We start from the raw sequence: 22,121 nt of genomic DNA on the forward strand, positions 1-22,121 counted from the left end.
TAAAAAGAATGGAATTTTGGGGGGAGGGAGGAGAGTAACATTTCACTTGAGGTTCAAAGTTAGCGTTCCCTACCATCAAAATTAATTGCACATATTAATCTGTTCATGCTGATTTGTAATGAGACTTTATGCAGTTGATCTTTAAAAATGTCTTTTTACAACAATAGGTATTGCTAAATTGATAACAATCACCAACAAATGATTTTAATTGAGCATATACATCATTTGGAAGGGATTTACACAATTCTATCAGATGCTTCTCTTGATATTTGCCTTTCTGCATGTCATTATATTGCAAATTAAACACTTCCAATCAAAGATTGGTGGAAGCTCCTCAATTGTACAGTTCATTGGATTTTGAAATATAAGGAAATTTCCTTTGCACTTGCATCAAAGTCTGTAAAAAGCTGGTGGAATTGTAGTTGAGCTCAGATAAGGTATCTGCTATAAATTTGCCTGGGAATAGAGACCTTGCTTCTTGTTTTAACTTTCACAGCTCTTTCTCTTAAATTACTCTTTGGCATTAACTTGTGATTCAGTTAGCTGTTTTCTAAATGACTTTACTGCAGTATAATTTCACATTTAAGTGCTGTTTTGCGTTATAATTTTAGGTTGAATTCATTAAGAAACACTATCGAGTCTCAGCAAAAACTAATTTCTAGAATCATTCAATGTTCAATCATAGTGGTTGAGGGCAGCTCTTCTCATTCAGAAAAATTTCAATCTGGTCCCTGAGCTCAAAATATTACAATAAAACTTTTCCACTGCTAAGTCGTCAAATTGCTGTGTGGTAGAGCACATCAAGAAGTTCAGCTTCTATTTTTGGTAAAAGTTCATGGAATTGATGATGGTTAAATCCATGAGAGCAAATGAAATTCACCATTGACACAAATGGTTCAATAATACATGATAGATTCAAATATTTTCTGAAAGTACCTACTGCTGAATAATACAACAAATAACACAGAATTTAAATATCTTATATTTTCACAAGCTTTGTAAACTTGACTAAGCCTTTTTTGTGTCATACATATTTTTACCACCATCTGTTGTAATACGTCTTAGCAGGTTCCACTTCAGGTTGTAATGAACCAGTATTTTCTCAACTTTAAAAACATTTTTGCATGTAGCTGTTCCATGCACTTTTTACAGAAGCTAATTCTTCTGTCACTGCAAGCTCAGCACTGACTCTTTGAAAAAACAATAGCAACTGAACAGTTTGGGTAATATCTGTGAACTCATCAAGAGCCAAGGAAAACCATTCAAAATTATTTGCCTGGTTTTTTAGTTGACTATTGATTTTGCTCCCAAAGTCCTCAACTCTTCAAGCAACTATTCTCACTGAAAGGCTAATAGTCTTAAACAATTTATATTTCCTTTGAATACATTTCTTCATCTGCTGCAGTCAAACACAAGTTAACTCACAATTGGTAAATGGCTTTCTCTGCTTGTTAAACAGTTAAGCCACTCAGAAACTTACTTGGTTGAAGTCTCATATTTTTTTTTATTTTTATGAAAAAATTCTGCTGTGATGGGATAAAAAATTTCTAATTTTTCTGACCATTCCTGTTCTGTGAGTTGGGAATATTACATGAGTATTTAGGATGGTAATATCGATATATATTATATTCTCTTAGCACAGCTATAATGTCATTGCATAATAAACAGTGCTTTGCATTTTGATGTTTGTACTCCATCATGCGCTAACATTTGACATCCATTTTTCTCTTCTGTTCCTGTTTTCACAAGATTGGTATGTACTGATTATAATTAAAAAATAATAATAAAGTTGTTACAGTACAATGATACCCATGGCACTCAAAATGCTGCCAAGTTATAACTGTGATCTGAAACACATCATGCAACAGTGTGAAGTGATTGATGAGTGTCACCTAAGTCTCTATCACTACTACTCAGCTCAGCTATAATAGAGTGAAAGCAGCCAAAGACAACACAAAATGAATGGGCATGGCTATACTCCAATGAAAACTGAAATTTGAACTTCATATAACTTTGACATGTCACATGTCACAAAATATTACTATATTATTTTGATTTTTGATTTTTACTATTATTCAGACTAACCATTTAAAAATGGAAAGCCATGCTTAGACCTTGAGTGTGCAGGTGGTGGGCAAATTTGGCCTGCAAGCTGTAATTTGCAAACCCCTGCTTTTACCTTTACTAGGTCTAACTTGTGAACCAAAGGAACAAAAACTAGTAGAGAACAAAAACTTATAGAGAACAAAAAGCAAATACATGACCAATAGCTTCAGGCTTAAATATATACATAGTGTATCTGACTTTATTTTGAAAAAAATGTGTAAGACTGTAAGACAATCTTTTATGAAGTGTATTTTAAATGTAAAAGCAAAGCCCATCCAAATGAATAAACACTTCAAAAATAAAAAGGACCCCCAAAATAAATCTTAAAGCAAAAATTCCCTTCCTATAATAACCACACTCTGATTTGCCTATCTGCAAGTTCAAAAATTCAAACCATTGATTTCCTTAAAGAAATGTTCCCAGGGACTCTTGAAATAAGGTTTCTTCTATCTTTCACTGCTTTGTCAGTTCCTTGAGGTCAGAGAGCACATTAATTTATTTCAAACTTTTTACCGTTTTCATAGCATCTATTGTATTGCTAAATATCATTGAAAACAATACCATTAGTGCTCTGGTTTGCTTAAGCTGCCATTATGCAAAATATCAGAAATGGATTGGCTTTTATAAAGGGGGTTTATTAGGTTACAAATTTATAGTTCTAAGACCATAAATGTGTCCAAACTAAGGCATCAACAAGAGGATGCCTTCACTGAAGAATGACTGGTGGCATCTGAGGTTCCTCTGTCACATGGGTAGGCACATGGCCAGAGTGTGCTGGGCCTCTCCCAGGATTAGCTTCTGGTCTTCGTTGCTTTCTCAAAAATGTCTTTGGGCTTCTGTCTTAGCTTCTCTCTCTCAGCTCCTTGCGTCTTTGGTTGTTTCTGTTTCTCCCAGGGTGTTTCTCTCTAAGCATCTGCGGGTCCTCTCTTAGCTACTCTGGGCTTTATCTCTTAGGTTGACATCTCCAAATGTCCTTCTGTCTGCATCTCCAAGCATCTGGGTCTGTATCAGCTCTTAGCTTCTCCCAAGGGCAAACTCTGGATTACATATCTTAGGTTCTCTCCAAAATGTCTCTCTCGACTTCTCTGAGCTCCTTCTCTCCATGAGCTCTCATAAAGAACTACAGTAAACCAATCAAGACCCACCCTCAATGGGCAAGGTCACACCTCCATGGAAATAATCTAATCAAAAGGTCTCACCCACAGTTTGGTGAGACACATCTCCATGGAAACAACCTAATCAAAAGATCCCACTCATAATAAGTCTGCCTCCACAAGACTGCATTAAAGAACACAGTCTTTCCTGGGATATATAAGTTTCAAACCGGCACAATAAGCTTAACTTCCTTAATCTAATAAAGATTTTTATTATCTACATTTTTAAATGCATAGCAATCATCATACTTAATGGTGAAATATTAAAATCTTTCCCAGGAAATTGGGAACTAGACAAGGATACCTACTATTCCCACTTTAATTCAATATTGTACTGGAGGGTCCTAGCCCATTAAATAAAGCAAGAAAAGTAAAAGAATAAAGCTTAGAAACAGTACCATCAGCTTACATTTGTATAACACTGTGCAACATTTGTATGCTTTCACATACAGTTCCATTTAACACTTGTAACATTCCTAACAAAACAAATATTTCTGCTCCCATTTTGTAGATTAGGAGACTAAAATTCAGAGAACTTATGCAACTTGTTTATAGAACTAAAAGAGGGCCACTGTGGCTGGAGCAAAAGTTAAAAGGAGTAGAAGGAGATGAAATCAAAGAAATAGGCATAAATCAGAAGATACAGAAGATTGAGAGTAAAGGTAAGACATTCAGATTTCATTCTGCTTGGAATGGGAAGGCATTAGAGGATTTTAAGTGGAAGAGACTTAAGATCTGATTTATACCTTAAAAATAGACTAGTTAGGAGGCCACTGCAATAGTGCAAGCAAGTGATAATGACAGTCTGAATTAGAACTGCAGAAATAGTAAAGAAGGTGAGAAATGGTCAAATTCAAGATAATTTTGGAGGTAAAGATGATAAGAATTGCTGGTGAACTGAATAAATATGCAAGAAGAATAGAGAATGGCTTCCAGGTTGTACACCAAAGTTTATAGGAGCATTATTTACAACAGCCAAAGGTGGAAGCAACCTATATGTCCATCAACAGATGAATGGATAAACAAAATGCAGTATATATATACACAGTGGAATATTATTCAGCTGTAAAAAGGAATAAAGTTCTCATGCATGCTACAACACGGATGAATCCTGAAGATATCACAGTGAGTGAAATAAGCCAGATACAAAAAAGAGTAATAATGTATGATCTTGCTTATATGAAATTCCTAGAAGAAAAAAATTTCACAGAAACAGATGGCAGATTATAGGTTACCAGGGGCCAAAGGTGTGGAGGGGAAGAGGAAGTTACTGCTTAACGGCTACAGAATTTCTTTTAGAGGTGATGAAAAAGTTCAGTAATGGATATTGGTGATGGTAGCACAATATTATAGATACAATTAATACTACTGAACTGCATTCTTGAAAGTGAATAAAATAGGAAATTCTGAGTTGTATATATCTTACTACAATAAAAAGCTTTTTTAAAAAATTGACTTCCAGTCTTTGGATCTCAACAACTAGTTGGATAGTGTAACTATTTACTGAAATGGAGAAGACACAAGGAGAGCATGTATGAGGGAGCAAGGGTAAAGAAATGAAGCAATAATGTTAAGTGTGAAATGCCTACTGGGTCCCCAAGTAGAAATGTCAATTACACAGTTGGGTATACAAGTCTGGAACTTAAGGGAAGGCTCTGGGCTGGAGACTTAAATTTAGGAGTCATCAACAAATATGTGATATTTAAATCTGTGGGAATGGGCACTGTCCAATACAGCAGCCACTAGCCACATGGAGCTACTAAAAATTTAACATATTTAAATTACACAGAATTTAAAATCCAATTCCTCAGTCACAATAGCCACATTTCACGTGTTCTAGATTGAGAGTCACATATGGCTAGCAGATACCATACTGGACAGCACGAATATAGAAAATAGAATATTTTCATCATCACAGAAGGTTTTATTGAACAGCACTGACCTAGATAAATTATTGAAAAGAAATGGTCAAGGAAAGAATTCTAGTAGAGGAGAAACAAGCAAATAAAAATAAAAAGGAAATAACCAGTGAGATGTTGTCAGAGAAGTTTAAAGATAAAGTGTTTGAAGAAAAAGAATGGATAGCTGAATTATTTCAATACTGTTAAGAGATTAAACTGGATAAGGAAAGAGAAGTGACTACTGACTTTGACAAGATAGGTCATTAGTGACCTTAAAATGAGTCACTGAAGTAAAATAGTGGGAACAAAGCCTAAATAGTAGGCTGAGAAGGAATCAGCAGGGGAAGAACGTAAAGATAACAACTACAGACAACTTTCAAAGAAATTCTACTTTGAAGGGGAGAGAAAAAACAGGGTAGTAGCTTAAAGGGAATATGGAATTAGGATAGGTTTTTTCCCCGATTGTGTATCGGGGCATGATTATACGCCAATAGGAATAATCTGACGGAAACAGATGATACAGAAGAAAGGATAATTTCAGGAAGGGGTAACTGTAGGAGGAGAGTTCCTGACACAGCCAGAGTATATTGGATCCAGAGCATAAATGGAAGAGTTACCCATAGCTAGGATCTAGGCCAGTCTTCCAGAATACCATGTGGGATAACAACATACTGAGTATAGATGGACCTAATCTAATGTATTTGGTGGTAGGGGTGGCTCTCATCAATTTCTATCTATTTTCTCTATTAGGTTAAGAGTAGCCAGGTAAATTCTGTGAGGTTGGTTTGTTTCTACAGAGCTTTTGATATTTTATTTTGTTGGCTGATTGGGATTGGTTTTTAGTTTTTGGTGGGGAGGCAGATATTAGTGAATTAAGGAGATATACTAATCAAACAATGCTCTCAGAGAAAACATTTACTAGGGACCTGAATAGGATCCTTTAATCATAGATTAAAAGTAAGTTTGGTCAACATTTAGCATAATTTTCTCTAGCAAGTTTAGCTGCTCTGATATAGGCATAGATTAAATATATAAATGTATTTCATCAGAATAGGGTGTTGCAAGTCATGGATCAAGCATATAATTACATTTAAACAGTGTAGGGTTTGCCAGACAAGTAGGAAGGGAAAGGCTATCAAAGGAATCAAAGGTGTCTGTAAATAAATGGTCACTGGGCTAGATCATAGACTCTAATCTAGGTAGAAGAGAGGTCATGAATGAAGGCAATCTGAAAGGCATATATTTGAATGAATTGTATTTGGATCCTGAGCAAAAAAAAAAAGTTTTAAACATATGACACTTATGAGAAATTGGAAATTAATATTTTTATATTTGATATTTAAGATATTAGGAATTCTTTTATAGGTATAATGATTTATTGTGTTTCTATATTTTTGAAATCCAATTATGGATAGATCTAGGCTATACTTCAATACAATACAGGAAATGGAGAAGTAGGTGGTGGGTGGTAAAGATGAAACAAGATTGACTGTAAGCAGATAATTATCTAGGACAGGTGATAGGAATATGAGTGTTCATTATACTATTCAGAATACTTTGGTATATGATTGAAGTTTTCCATAATATAAAGTTAAAATAAGAAAACAAAAGTCATATACAAAGTTCATTTATGATAAAATTTGTATATCCCTGATTAATTGGAGCTCACAGTTTCAAGACCAGAAAATCTTTGAAATCTACACACCTATGGACCAAATATAGAAAGAAATTTTGTAATAATTTACATATTTAAAAAAAAAGTCTAGGGGCTGTGAAGTTAAAGAGGAATGCAATTACCAGAACAAATCAAAAGACTTGTAACTATATTTTACTCTGTAATAAGTCTTCTTTCAAGACTAATTTATATGCTGATAAGTTATACCTTTCAGTGTTAACAAATATAATTTCTCTTGAGTTAAAGAAATGAATTGTTTTGTCTAGTACAAAAAAATGTAAATGAACAAGAGAAAAATAACACAAATGAAAAATAGAATCATCTTGATCATTCATGATCTTTCTTACACTCTACAATAAACAACTCCCCAATGTCATTTCAATATACCATTTCACAACCTGTCTTTCAATTACAAATCAGCACACTGTAAGACAGCTTTTTTAAATTTATTTATAAAAACTTGGAAATTAAACTTACTATTTCTTTCTGTTCTCTTGGAAAAGAAGAAAATAAGCACCGTTCTTATGCTCCAGATGCTAGAAGGAAAGCAATATTTAGAATAAGTGAATTGAAAGCTGTATCAAATGAAAACAAATATACATTTCCAATTAGCGTTAAATATACTGTTTCCCTTTATATTTTGAAAATCAAAAAGCACTCCTGTCTAAGGGTACATCAGAAGTCTACTTGTGTTTTCAAAGAAGGCATCCTCAACCTAAAGTCACTGGACTGAGGCACCCTCTGAAATTACATGGAAAATTATGCATTCGGGCATTTCTCTGGGGAGTCCAATGAACACTCTAAGAGATTAAGAACAATGTTACAGAAGCCTTTCTTACTAAGTAAACATCAACTCCAAAAGCTTGTCTTTTCCCATGCATTAAGAGAAAAGCATATTTTGCAAACATAGCGCATCATACAAATGTAAGTTGCTACTCTTTCCCTATTACTTAACATTGGGGGTATCTTTCCACTCAATAGAATAAACTATCTGGAAAAAAAGAAATCTTACTTTAAAATAAATACTTGAAAAGTAAATTTAGCTAAATATTTCCTTCCAAAGACTCTGAGGGTATTTCTTTAGGACTTGAATTAGTAAGAAATCAGATGATATTAAAAGAAAAGAAAAGAAATTCAAAGAATGATCCTAATCAAAAACTTAAGTCTCTTAAATTCAGTGTAAATATAGTATAAATTCATAGTATATATAGCATATTCTGCCTAGCACAAGACAGAAATAAGTATACGAACATTATTCATCATTTAAAAAATGGCATAAATCATTTAAAAAACAGGTATGAAAATTAATTCTTCACTCTGAAATACATTCTTAATTCTCAAGTCTCTTTCTTTGGTCTGTGTGTCTATACACACACTGCACCAAACTGAACACTGAAGTTTTATAATGCATTTGATAGCTGGTAGACCTCCTATCCTTTTTCAAACTTTCCTGGCTATTCTTATGTTACTATTTTTTTCATTAAAAATTATGGAATAAGTGTGCCTAGATTTTTAATAGTATTGGTATTTTTATTGTGATCACAACTTTTAGATTAATTTAAAGATAACTGATCTCATTACAATACTGAGTCTTCCCATCCAAAAACAGGATATGTCTCTTAAGACTTCTTTTATATCAACACAGAAGTCTTTTAAATCTGAAATTCTCTTAAATGAATATCAAGCAGGGATACTTCCAAAATGATTTTCTTACCTACTAAAAACTAAGTAAAACTAAATAAAAATTCTCCTTGAGTAAATATTAAGGGATGCTCATGGACACCTTCTTTAAGAGCCAACTATAGTTGATCAAAGATACTTTGTATTTTTATTAGCGTGCCATGAAATATTTACTTTCTTCAAAAGGCTACAGATTAGGTTTGTCAACCTTCCAGCTGGACAAAGGAAACATCTAACATGTCAGTTGGGTAGATGGGGAGGAGGCATAAAAATTGTATAAGATGAAAGCTCAATCCTCAACGGCTTTCAGTTTAAGTAGAGAAATAAGAAAACAAACAGAAAAATCATCACCTTCCTCACTTCCCTTGCTTAAATTTCTTCCTCATAACCCCACTTAAGAAGCAAAAAAAAAAAAAAAAACCTGGGGGAAAATACAACTGACTCCTCTGGGAAGACCAATATATTTTTTATGAAAATTGTTCTCTGAAATGATCTTATAGAGAATGGAATTTCTAGGAAGTTATAATTTTTAAGAATAAGGTAAAATTGCTGTAGGGTCATTTAAGGGTAGCAACAAAGCTTAATGGTTGTTCACTCTTCAAAAACTGAGCCAACTCCCAAGGTGACACATATCCACCAGTATAAAGCAGAAATACAAAGTTGTAACTATAACCCAAAACTTCCCTCACTATGGAGCATAGCCTTAATGGCTCCAACTAAATAATTTCAGCATATAGGTAATTTAATTTCAGTTAATTGTTGAAAAAATCAGAGAGAAATAAATATACTATTTAATCTGAAAACAAGAATTCACATTGAGAGTATAGAAACAAGAAAAAGGCAGAAAAACAATAAATTGAAATCACACTAAGTTGCCCCATATTACATCCTGAAGATATAATATAATCTCAAAGCATCATATATGGAATACTGATAGTCTATCATAAAGAATAATATTGGAATGGCTGTGATCATTCAATATGTACTCAGTCTTAAATCCATGACCTCTCTATCCAGTAAAAAACATTTGGGAAATTTGGAATGCAGAGATGGCAGTCACTTTTTGCAATATGAAAGCTTTATAATCAATGTAGAGAGTAATGAGTAAAGCAATAGATTTTATTGTTCCTTCTGCCTCCAGTTCTTTAAGTAAATCCTGGTCCATCCTGCAAAACCTTTGTTTCCAAAGGAAACATGTCCAGGGATAATCTTGGGCAACAGCTCATATTATACACAAACAAAAATGAAAATGCAATGTAGGAAGCAATCTTTCTATTTACTTGTTGTATTGTATTTCATGCTTTTTTGATAGCCATCAATCAGAAGGACAATTCTATTCTTTGTTGAATAACTGGCATATGCTTCCAAAAGTGAGGAGCTCACTGAAATAGAAGCTGCAACTGTTGAGAACGAGGTCACAATGTGAATGACGAAAAATGAGAAATGGCACTGAAACTTAACAAGCCAAGAAATACTAGATGCAGGTGATGCAAAACAGTCAAGAGGGACACAGAAAGGATAAAAAAGCTTCATACCAAAAGTGGCAGAAGGACCAAACCGAATCAGAAGAAATTACAAAAATTCTGAAAGAAATGAAGTTCTACTTTTAAAAGCAATTAGGATATGATTTATTTGCCAAAAAAAAATTCTTTTAACCGAACCAGTGGATCACAATTTGTAGATCATCCATTGGAATTAGCACAGTACAGATCCTATCGGACATTCTTTTGCAACTAGATATGAATCTTTTATAATCAGAAAAACTATTTTTATGGAAGTGAATGAAAAAGAAAACATATTAATCAGCTAAACATCCCACACATATTTCCTTTCCAAATTTATTTTCTACCTTGTCATGCAAAAATAGAAGGGGAACAAGGGAAATGGGTTCAGCATATAAAATCAACTACCATGGCTGGGATAAAAAGTATCCAAAAGATTTCAGAAAAGAAGGAAAATAAAGAAATTAGCAGAGGCCATTATTTTGCAATATTTATGCACTGAGTTTTCAACTCCTGAATCTACCTACAAAGTTAAAAAATTATGAGCTTATACAATGGGTACAGAGTTTCTGTTTGGGGTGAAGAGAAAGCTCTGGTAATGGATAGTGATAAGGGTAGCATAACAGTGTGAATGTGATTAATTCTATTGAATTGTATGCGTGGGAGTGGCTGAGATGGAAAATTTCATGTTGTACATGTTTCCACAATTAAAAAAGAGAGAGAGAGACTAAAGAGACAATGACAATTAAATGCACAATGTGATCCTGGTCTGGATCTAATAATGGAGGAGAGAATGCCTAAAAGGACATTATTGGGACATTTGAAAAAATTGAAATAGACTGTAAGATTTACATCTTTTAAATTTCTTGCATTTGATAACTGTACTTAAGGTGGTTACATAAAGTGACTACCCTTGTTCTTTGGTAATATACATGGAAATAGTAACTGTTCAAGGAATATGATGTACAAAACCTACTTTCAAATATTTAGAAAACTGATAAATAGACAAACACATTGCTAGATAGCTGCATAGCTGGATGGATAGATGGATGGATGGATGGATGGACGGATGGATGAATGGATAAACAGGATGATATGATAAATGTAGCAAAAAACTAAAAATTAGTGGATCTGGGTATGTGGGCAGGGAATATGTTAGAGTTCTCTATACAGGTTATGTATTATTTTTGCAATTCTCCTGTAAGTTTAAAATTATTTCAAAATAAGAATCTTTGAACTTTTGAGTTTTAAGAAATCCAATTTGTAAATATCCCCTGCACTAAAGACTAAATAAACAAAACAAAACAAAAAATTTTTTTTACTCCCATAACACTTTGCACTTCTCTTTCCTAACATTTATCACACTTGTTACTTAATTTAATCTAAGCGATCTGAGTGAGATCTACAGAGATTTTGTATATTTGTATACAAACACCATTAAAACCCAATGTCTACACAACTGGTACCCAAAAATGTTTCCTGACTGAATTATTCAATTGTCTCTAAAAATTCTCAAGCATGATACACCTTTAGTAAAGTACTATATTACAAAAAATTTCTATAATGAGGATTAAGTGATCTACAGCAGTGACTAAAAAGGGGGAAAGAGATGGATGAATGGAATATATTCAGAATCATTTGGCAATGTTCTTTTTGTATTTCAAACCCTCCCCCAACTGTCACTACTCTCCACAATCTGAAATGCCCATTTCATATCCAATACTCCTAGGAGACAATGACCATTTACTTAAGAATCATAAAACATTTCTCTAGAGCCATTATCACTACTGTCACTGGGTCATATTCGTCAAGTATGTTGAATTGTAAATAAAGGTTTAAACCAATTATTCTACATTTTTAAAGAAATGCTTTTCGAACTGGAAAAAAAAATCCAAGTTTATTAAATCTTCTGAGACCTTACTATTTCATAATAAAAAGAGACTGAACATATTAAAACTATCCAGTGAGAAAGAGGAAAGGTCAACAAAAAGAACAATTTACTTACATCAAAGGAAAAGCAAAAAATGGGAGTGTCATGGCAAGTCTTGCTGTAAATTCATCAGGAAGATACCACAAGTATACAATTAAGCATGTAAACAGATAAAGAACTGAGGAATAGAGAATTAATCTTCCAACCCATAACTTTTGTAGTCTCTGATTTTTTTCCCTAAATTCTTCCAATGCTTGAATTTCCTGTTAAAAGAAAATTATTCTATATCATTAAACCTCAAACTTCATAAAGAAATTAAAATGCTAAAATTTTTCAACATCATAGAAAGACTATTTAGAAAGAACTCTTAAATTCAATGAAAAATAACCCTTAATATTGTAAAACTGGACATGAATAGGCAACTAACAAAAATGAAGTTAAAATATATGAAAATTGCTATTCTGACATCGCTTTTAAAATGCATTAAGATACCATTTTTAACCTAGCAAATCAGCAAAGATTGAAAGAATATAATTGGCATCAGTAAGTAATACTTGCTTAAGCCCTGTGAGGGCTTAAAAAAAAATTGGCAGTAAAAAGAAATAATTAATAAAAATTAAAAGTGATCCGTACTAGATTCTTTAATCTATTCATCATTTTCAATATTCCCAGGGAATAGTCATTGTTGATAATGGTAGAAAGTATAAAAAGCTGTGAAATTTTGCAGACTGATAAAAATTATTGCGAACAATCTTACAATGTTCTTTAACCTATCCATAACATTGATTTATACCATGCTGCATACCTAATTTCATTCTAACAGGTTCTATTACATGACACAGACTTCTAAAGTGACTGATAGACTTAGGATTTTTTTTGAGATCATGTAACATTAAAGTTCTCAGGCTTATTCTACACCATCTCTAATTTCCCAAACAATTTCGTCTCAAAAATAATATATATTTAAATAATATTTAATACCTAAAATGAATTAAAATATCTCACAGCCAAAGAATATACCTTATCTATATTCTCCAGAACTTCTACAGTTGAAGGTTTTGTCTGTTATAGAAACAGAAATAAGAGAGGATTAAAACTTTACACTGCAAATTTACTTTCTTGTTTAAGAAACACTGTGATTTATATTATCATATAAGAAAAAAATATTTTAATCCAAAATTAAGTTTTTCAAATGTTATCAAGGAATACATCTTAACATTTATTAATAACTAAGAAGGTTTATGTTTAAATAAAAATAATTATAATTATAAACAGAACTACATATGATTGAAGACATAAGCATTTTCCTACTTGACTTTTTAGTCCTAGAAGGAGAATTAATTCTGATAGCTCAAATTTTATCCTTCTTAACCCCAACAGAACATACTTCTATGATTTTGAGAAAAATTCTCCTCCAACAAAAATTTTCTTAGATTTGATATGATTATTCAAAAGAATTCACATATTAAATTTACAAACTAAAGATGGTCTGATTTGCTTTTGCTAAGAGTTCACCTAGAACTACGGAGGTCAAAATCAACAGGCTACTTTCATTATGAATTTCAAAAGTACCTTTCTGAAGATCAAAATTTGAAAAGGCATCTAAGGATACCTCATTATAGCAGAGCTTGTTCGACAGAGAGATATTTTTCAATACCACCTAGATTAAAAACCAACCAAAATGGCCCCACAACACTTGAGAAAATATTTACCAATTATATACTACAGCAAATCTAAAAGGATAAAGAATATCAGTTCACTTACTGTTACACTATTGTTAACATTAGATTGAACGACATGGAATTGCCATTTTTGTAAGTTATAGCAACCAAATATTGGCAATTTGATTTGATTCAACCAAATAAGCTAGAAAAAGGAAGAAGAGATAAATCTGATCCTCAGACAGAACTGTCATAAGGTTTTAAAGGGGAGAGGGAGCATTTCAATGTAATGCCAATCCAAATCAAGATGGTTCCAGTCATACTCCCAAAACTAAATTATATACCAGGTATTGCTAGACTCCATTCTTATGGTAACAGGGAGTCCAAAACTAAAGCAAAGTAGTTTTTCTTAAACTTCATTTCCTTTTACATTAGAGAAGAGCATTTATCAATGTAATTTAGTTTCTAGCTCTACATTTGAGATACCTCCCCTAAAGCCTTGTCCAATAAAATCAAACTGCATTTCTAATTTTTATGTGAGATATAAATTTGTTTAACTGATAATTCCTAAAAGCAGATTTAGTTTAAAACTTCAGTAAATATTTGTGACAAGTTTTCAGTAAAATGGCATAGCTTGTAAAAACATAAATATTATATAGAATACTTAATTTCAATGAAATTTAGGCAGTATAAGCAAGAAAAGATAACCATTTATACACAAATATAGAAATAAAAATAATTCATAAGACAAAGTAAAATAATTCTGTTAAACAAAGACATGGGACATTTATATAACAAGTAGAACTATTAAAAAATAAAAGACCAAATAAAAAACTAATTCAGAAAAGAATAGAAGAAAAAAATTAAATCAAGTTAGGGATAATATCAAACTACTACCATAAGTATACACCACAAAAAAGATTTTTAAAAATAGCTTTATGTGACACTTTTATGTTAGACTTAAGAACTAACAGTAATAACTTACCCTCCATCGAGAAAATAATCCACCCATCTCTTATTTGTAGAAACTGGGCACAATGATAAATACCATCAATTGTCCAAAGGAATTCACAGCTAGAAATAAAGCCAGTATTTTAAAAATTTAAGTTAAACATACAGCATACCCAGCATAAAATTCAGATGTTGCAATACTGCCTGAACATACTATAAAATATTAATTTCTTTGGAATCTACTTATATGGAATTTGAATTTAGACAGCCACTGAGATGGAGTCTATGTTTTTAAAATTCTATCTTCAAAGCAAGCACATATTTAAAAGTGAAAATAAAATTGGAAAGGTTTTTTAAATGACAAAGCATTTTAGAAGTGTATATTCATATAACTTTGCAGTTTTCTATACTTTAAACTAGGTCCCCTAGGTTGTTCTTGTAAGAAAACATGTTTTGCTATGCTACTTTCATTCTCTGCACTTAAATAAAACCATTTTGATCATGTCTCCAAACTAAACTAGTTATTTGGAATTAAGGATGTTTTACAATATTAAGAAAAACATCACCTTACAAGTAATAATAGCAAGTCAACTGTCTTTTTGAATAAGAAAATAAGGGTTACAAGGCTACTCGTGACCTTGAGAAAATCACTTGATTCTGAGTCTTAATTTCCTTCCTATAAATTAGAGAAAATACTACTACCACTTTCTCATAGGGTGGCCTTTATTAACTTTTATTATTACTAGTTACAGATAATAAAACTAAGCAATGAGAGGTTTAGTGATTTCCCCAACAGCTCAGAAGAAACATGGCCCAAAGCTCCTCTGCTCTATCTTCAGATCCAGTGCTATTTATTCTATTACTAAATGCTACTGTTCAACAACTACATAAACACTTCTCTCTGAAATTCTAAGTCCCTCTTCAAGCTAGATGACCCTCATGTTAGTTAACTGTATATCATATATATGATACGATATATGTGATACATATATGATATAAACTGTAAAACATGTTTTACAATAGGCTCAGCAATATTATACTCTAAATCAATTTACCAGTCAATAATAATACAATTTTTTTAAATTGACATGCTAAAGGTATATTTTTAAACTGATATTTTTATCAGATTACAGTTACATACTTGCCAATGCATAAAACTACTTTATTTTCACACAAAAAAGTTATGTAGGCCATACCTCTTAACATTTTTCTTAGCTGTAAATGTAATCAAAAAAATAATACCAGTATTAAATAAGTATATTCACTCTGCAGCATTATTTATAGATTTGAATGAGCATAAGGCAGACCTGTCTTGGACTTCCTTAGAAAAGTAACAAAGAACCCTACTGTAAAATATTTGAACTTACAAAGGGATCTTTAAGGACAGAAATATCTATAATCTGTCCTAAAAAATTCTCAAGTTTATAAACATATTGAATGTTACAAGCCACATTTAAATTGCAATCTAAATATTAAGCCTTCAATATTAGCTCAATAATCAGATTTCTACCATGTGCTTCTAAGAAATCCAGAAACTTTAATAAATAGAAGTAAAAATTTCTGTCTGAGCCAAGACATTAAATTAGATCCCAAAACATTCTTAAGATGTTAAAAATAATCACACCAAGAAAGGTGGGAGGAGGTAAGATTCAGATGAACCACTTAACTTGGTATTCTAAAAGTACACATCATAGCTGCATAGTGCCTAGCACAATGTTTTGAACACAACTGACCTACACTTTTTGGTATATAGCAGAATTATATCCCTCCAAGTCAAGTTTGTAGCCATCATACCCTAAGACTATGATCAGGATTTTTAATATTTCATATTAATAACACTACTACAAATAAGAATAAGAATAATATCAGTTAAACACTTGCTACAGGCTAAAACAAATGCTTTACATGAATTTTATCATTTAGATACTACTATCCCTCCATTTTGCAAATGAAGAAACTAAGGCTAGAAAAGTAAAGTAATTTGCTAAGTTCCCAAAGGTAATAAGTAGCAGAACCAGACTTAGCATTTTAGTTTTGATTTTTTAAAAAGCAATCATTGGAGTAATGAAAATGTTCAAAAATTGATTGTGGTGTTGAATGCACAACTATATGATGAAACTGGGAACAACGGTTGTACACTTTGGATGATTGTATGGTATGTGAATATATTTCAGTAAAATCACATTTTTAAAAAAGCACTCAGTTATACCCAATACCACAAAATCAGATATAAAGCCTCCTGTATATAGATTGGATTGAAATATTTATATATAAGATACATGAAATTATCTCTGGCATTGTCAAATAGTTGGTACACAGAGGTAGCGAAGTGGAAAGTGAGTGATAAACACAAGAAACAATGTTGGAACAGTGTATCACATGGTCCAATTCCTTCACTTGACTAAATTTGTATGATTAAACATGCAAAGAGAAGCTTGCCCAAAATCATGTAGCTACAGCTAGAGGTAGAACTATTAATACAAGTTCTGTACTAGATTCTGTACTTGACCAGGTACTAATTCCTAGGCTATTGCTTTCTCCACTGCAAGAACTTCCTTGTTTATTTCATATCACTTCTAAAGTAAGTGTAAGCTTTAACATATGCATAATATCTCAAGTAACACCAATTTGACATCAATTATTTGCTTGGAGAATTGTTTTGGAGTTAATCAAACAAACCACAGCTAAGCCTCTAAGGTCCCTGAAAAAAAGGATTGTGCTTTTAAATCTGTCCCCTAAAACAACACTAGAATGATAAAGAATCATCAAATACCATATCCATGCTTTCAGGTTCATAAAAGAAACAGTCAACCTCCATGATTCCATTGATTTTTCTAGCAAATTCTGGTATCTGTTAAAGGAAGCTGATTTACTATAATCCACATGTGATAGGTGGTAATTTTCAACAAATAGGAAAGTTTAACAAAAATAAATAATTAAATCAAATTATTTCTCCACAGCTTTAATTCCATACCTCTTCTATTTTCAACCACTGGTTTCCTCCTTTCCACCCAAATGGCTTAACTCCAAATCCTGTGGCCCTTAACCTCTCTGTGATTCAATTTCCTTATCTGCAAAAGAGGACCCTCTTAAAAACTGAAAGGCTTAAATGACATAATGCATTTTCAAGCATTTACAATAGTGCCTGACACGTAATTTCTCAATACAAGTTAGTCGTTATACTGCTATGGTTCTTGTAATTTTCTAGCCCATCTCTGCTTTCTTTCAAACACATGGAAAATACATAGGAATCAAATAACTCGAGCATTTCTTTTCTGAAGCATAAATCATTTTGCTTGCCCTTGACTGGAGAGATGGCTCAATCTCAAATGGCTTGTCCCCAAGAACTCTTCCATGAACATTTATGGAGAGAGTTTCTTTCCACTGTGATACCACAGTGGACCTGACATGACCTTAGAGCTGGGCTCATCTAAATGTGTTTCTCAGTAAATACTGACCACATTATTTGAATGTTTTAACTGCTATTCACACTCAGGTCTGAGTATCAGTATTTAATGTTATTCTGGATTTGTTTCTGAATTCATTCAGAATTTAATGTTGAGAATGTTATTCTTAAATATCCAGCTCACTCCAAGTCACTTTAAAATACTGACCAGAGAAACTCTTTTTGGCTTTAAAATAAAATAGAAAATAAGTCTCAACCACATACTAGCTATGTGATCTTGGTCAAATTACTTTAACTCTCTAAGCTTCAGTCTCATTTGTAAAAAATCAGAAATATCTACACTTCACAGAAATGGATTAAATGAAATTATATATCATTTACAGTATAATTATATATCATTTACAGTATCCAAGACCTAGTAAGTACATTACAAATGAAGGCATTATTATTACCAGAAAACACAATTACTTCTTATATGAAACATATTTCTTTCTAACTTCTTATGAGAAAGCATCTATTTCATAATTTAAATATTATAAAGTAAAATAACAATTTATATTTTAACTGAAACTATACTACTTCCATTTTCTCTAGTATAAAAAAGCAAAATACTCTGCAGACTCTTCCATTAAAATAACCTTCCAGACCTTTGGAGAAAACAGCAAAGGAAGTTTAGTTTTATATTTAATTTATCAAATTTCCAAAATTGAGTAGAAAATATTCAGTCACCATCACGAAGTAACTCCACAACATACTGCACTTTTCAACTTAACATTAGAGGTGATTTGTTCTAGAACTCTAAGTTTGGAAGGCCCTGATTGAAAAGACAATTCTGAAAAATTCCAAACCACCACATATATTGTCCAAAAATAAAACGAATGGAAAGAAGTATACCTCTAAAAGCATTTTTATTTTAGGATTAAGTTCTTGCTTTCATAGTAAGTCAATTTTTATTGTGAACTAAATACTGTCAAAAATGATTGTTTGAATATATATTTCTACATGGAATCAAATGTTTGATAGCCTTATGACTTCTTATATTCACTTCCAAGTTAATAATCTATATAAACACAATAGCCTTATGACTTCTTATATTCACTTCCAAGTTAATAATCTGTATAAATCTTATAATCTATATAAATCTTATAAATCTATATAAATCTTATAAATCTATATAAATCTTATATTTAATCTATATAAATCTTATATTCACTTCCAAGTTAATAATCCATATAAACACAATATAACATTATTAACAGCATTACTGGGCTGGAACTTAAAATTCTAATTTTAAATGCACCACTCTTGTTTAAGAAAATGTGTTCAAAATCAAGTTGGTTCACCTAAGAGGGAACTATAGGGACTGTTAAAGACAAGAGATAGGCATTCTCTTGTCTTTGTCTTTGAACCTATGCCTGAAACCAAGTTTACTCCCATCCACACAAACTGCTGTAGAATAGGATATAGTTTGTCAATGGTGACACCCAGACCACAGAGTAAGGAGAAAACAGTGGACACTGGGCACCACAAACCAGAAGCCAAGTAGGGAAAGCGGGTCATGGAAAACTCTCAAACAATGGTGAGTCACAGGTCTTACTCAGAAGGCACACCTTGAGTGAGGGCACTGTTAGCAAAATAGAGTTCACCAGTCCCAACTCTCTCAATCTCCATACACGATATCAAAAAAATTATAACTATTGATGCAGTTACACAATTTGCCACGCCTAATTGTGTACCTACAAAACATCCTCGCCCTTTCTTCAACCCCTCACACCACCCACCGTCCCTCAAATAAGGGACAATGCTTATAGACGGCTTCTCTTAGTACATAATCCACGCCCACACTCCAGAGCCGAGCAGCATGACACTGACAGTTTTCAGTTCCTCTTGATCTTTCCAACTCGTGGCGCCTCCGCACAACTCAGAGAAAAGAGAGGTGGGTAAAACAGTCAAAGCGATAATCTGGCGAAGGATCTGCTGCTGCTAATTTGGGACCTTCAGACCATTCGCTCAACACGAGTGGCCCAAAGAGCTGATGCTCAGTTCAACCTAGTCACCCCCCAGAATCCCCAATAACAGGGCTGGGGAAACCACACGCCCAAGGAAGTAAAAAGGAGGCTCCAGCCTTCAAAAACATCCGTGCCACTGTGCTGGGGAATCGAGTTGACAAGGAAGGAGACTGGCTCAGCGCGAACCACGGTGGGAGTTTGACTACCGCCGCCGCAGCTCTTAGGCCACACGAAGTGGGGAGGGGGCACCCGGGAAAGGCAAGCGGGGACACAGGAGCATATTTCCTCAAAAGGTGGGGGAGCTTAGCGCGCCTGCATTCTGGCGAGCCCTCCCAGTTGCCCACATCTTAAGCACTCACCTGCGAGAGGCCAGCAAAGCCCGGCGCCTGCGTCCACCCCTACCAGCCTCGCCCACCACGGCGCAGCCTGCCTCCCACGCAGGCAGCAGCCGCCCCTGACACCGCCGAGGGCGGGGCCAACTCCTTCCCATCAAACCCCGCGCTCCCGCCGCGGGCCAATCGCCGCCACTGCGGGCCTGCGCCGTTTCCCCGTCACGTGACTGTGAGCCGGGCGGGCAGTTAGAGTGGCCAGTCGGGCGGTTGGCGTAGAGGCTTTTGTCCCTGTGGTTTCCCGGCTAAATAGTTTGCTCGTCGTCGCGTCTCAGATGTGTACTGCCATTTATGGTTCTTACTAATACAAACATTTCTTACGGTTCCTCTGCCTCCTTTTCTTTTAAAGCCTCTTCTAGCAAGTCTCGCTGGAAAAAGAAAATCTCGAATTTGGTGCTGCTGTCCCAGACCACCGTGAGAGAGGACAAAAATTGGGGAGTTAAGGGTGGAGATGGATGTGTCTGGAAAGGTTCCGTCCTGAAGAGTCCCTTGTGAGATGTCACTCAGTGGGCAGCAGAACAAGTTAGTACTGCGCTACTTATATAAGATACCAGTTCCCAAACAAGCCAGTGGAGAAAATTCATCCTAGACCCCACGAGTGTTTCAAGGCTTTTCTCACTCAGGGACTTCAAAAAAGGTCTGTTTGACGACTGGACGCTTACCAGTGTATGGTAATCTTTAAATGCCAATTGATGTTGACCTGTGAATGACAACATAAACTGAGTTTTCAATCTTAAAACTTTACTCAAGAATACACCCTCCACTGGACCCAGAAGTAAACCACCGAGTCAATATTTGACTCATTTGAAACATTGATGAAGAGTATTGCATTGAGAAAGACAAGTTTAAATAAACGACACTTGAATGAGAAAAATACTAGAGATATGCACAAGGTAACATGGAGGAGAGTGGGAAACCTTCAGCAAAGGCCTTTATCAGGTTGACCTGTGATTTAGATTTAACCTTGTATGCAAACATTTTTCATGTTTTTTCTACTGTATTTAGTTACTACACATTTTTAAATAGTTTCCATGATTTTTAAAGAGCATGATGTTTTACTATGCTCCGTTTAAAGTTTGACAACACAAACAGGCAAAGTAAGAAACTGAGAATAGTATCTGGTTGGTAAGAATCATTTATTACACTCCTACCAGATAGCTAACTGTGGAGTCCTTTGCCCTAGATGCTAAAATCTTTAGTTACAGTTCTGTAAACTTTAAAGAATGAAGGGAAGGGAACTAAAGTTTACTTAATGTGTAGTGTAGGTCAGGTACTTTAGAAAGGTAAAAAGAAACATTTCACCTGTTTAAATACGGAAATGTACCATTTGGTTTTTCATTCTTTACTATTTCAAAGTATTTTTTAAAAGTCCTGTGCAGCTATGCAAGTACATCTTTCCTAAGAGAACAGGGAAGTATGGTTTTCTGCTTGCTAATGATTTTGCCTCTAGTTTTTTTTTTTTTTTTTTTTTTTTTTTTTTTTTTTTGTTTTTTTTTTTTTGAGGGTGGAACTAGCATTTTTTTTTTTTTTAAATCATCATTTTATTGAGATATATTCACATACCACGCAGTCATACAAAACAAATTGTACTTTCGATTGTTTACAGTACCATTACATAGTTGTACATTCATCACCTAAATCAATCCCTGACACCTTCATTAGCACACACACAAAAATAACAAGAATAATAATTAGAGTGAAAAAGAGCAATTGAAGTAAAAAAGAACACTGGGTACCTTTGTCTGTCTGTTTCCCTC

At 33.6% G+C, this 22,121-nt stretch overlaps 1 protein-coding gene across 3 annotated transcripts in view; it reads right to left on the reverse strand.

The window, feature by feature from the left end:
• Window positions 1-20,465, reverse strand: part of LNPK (lunapark, ER junction formation factor) — a 109,935-nt gene extending 89,470 nt beyond the window's left edge. The window contains exons 1-6 of one of the 3 annotated variants that reach the window (XM_037849795.1): window positions 20,335-20,443; window positions 17,535-17,631; window positions 14,595-14,683; window positions 12,969-13,010; window positions 12,024-12,211; window positions 7,314-7,372 (exon numbers count right to left, since the gene is read on the reverse strand). In XM_037849795.1, coding sequence (XP_037705723.1) covers window positions 7,314-7,372; window positions 12,024-12,211; window positions 12,969-13,010; window positions 14,595-14,621 — 316 coding nt within the window. In that variant the 5' untranslated portion in view covers window positions 14,622-14,683; window positions 17,535-17,631; window positions 20,335-20,443. Of the gene's footprint in view, window positions 1-7,313; window positions 7,373-12,023; window positions 12,212-12,968; window positions 13,011-14,577; window positions 14,684-17,534; window positions 17,632-20,334 lie in introns of all 3 variants that reach the window. The other 2 variants (XM_037849797.1, XM_037849796.1) reach the window with 2 other exon arrangements.
• Between the last annotated feature and the right edge of the window lie 1,656 nt (window positions 20,466-22,121).

This window comes from Choloepus didactylus, chromosome 9 (genome assembly GCF_015220235.1).
Source record: "Choloepus didactylus isolate mChoDid1 chromosome 9, mChoDid1.pri, whole genome shotgun sequence".
Taxonomy (NCBI): Eukaryota; Metazoa; Chordata; class Mammalia; order Pilosa; family Megalonychidae; genus Choloepus; species Choloepus didactylus.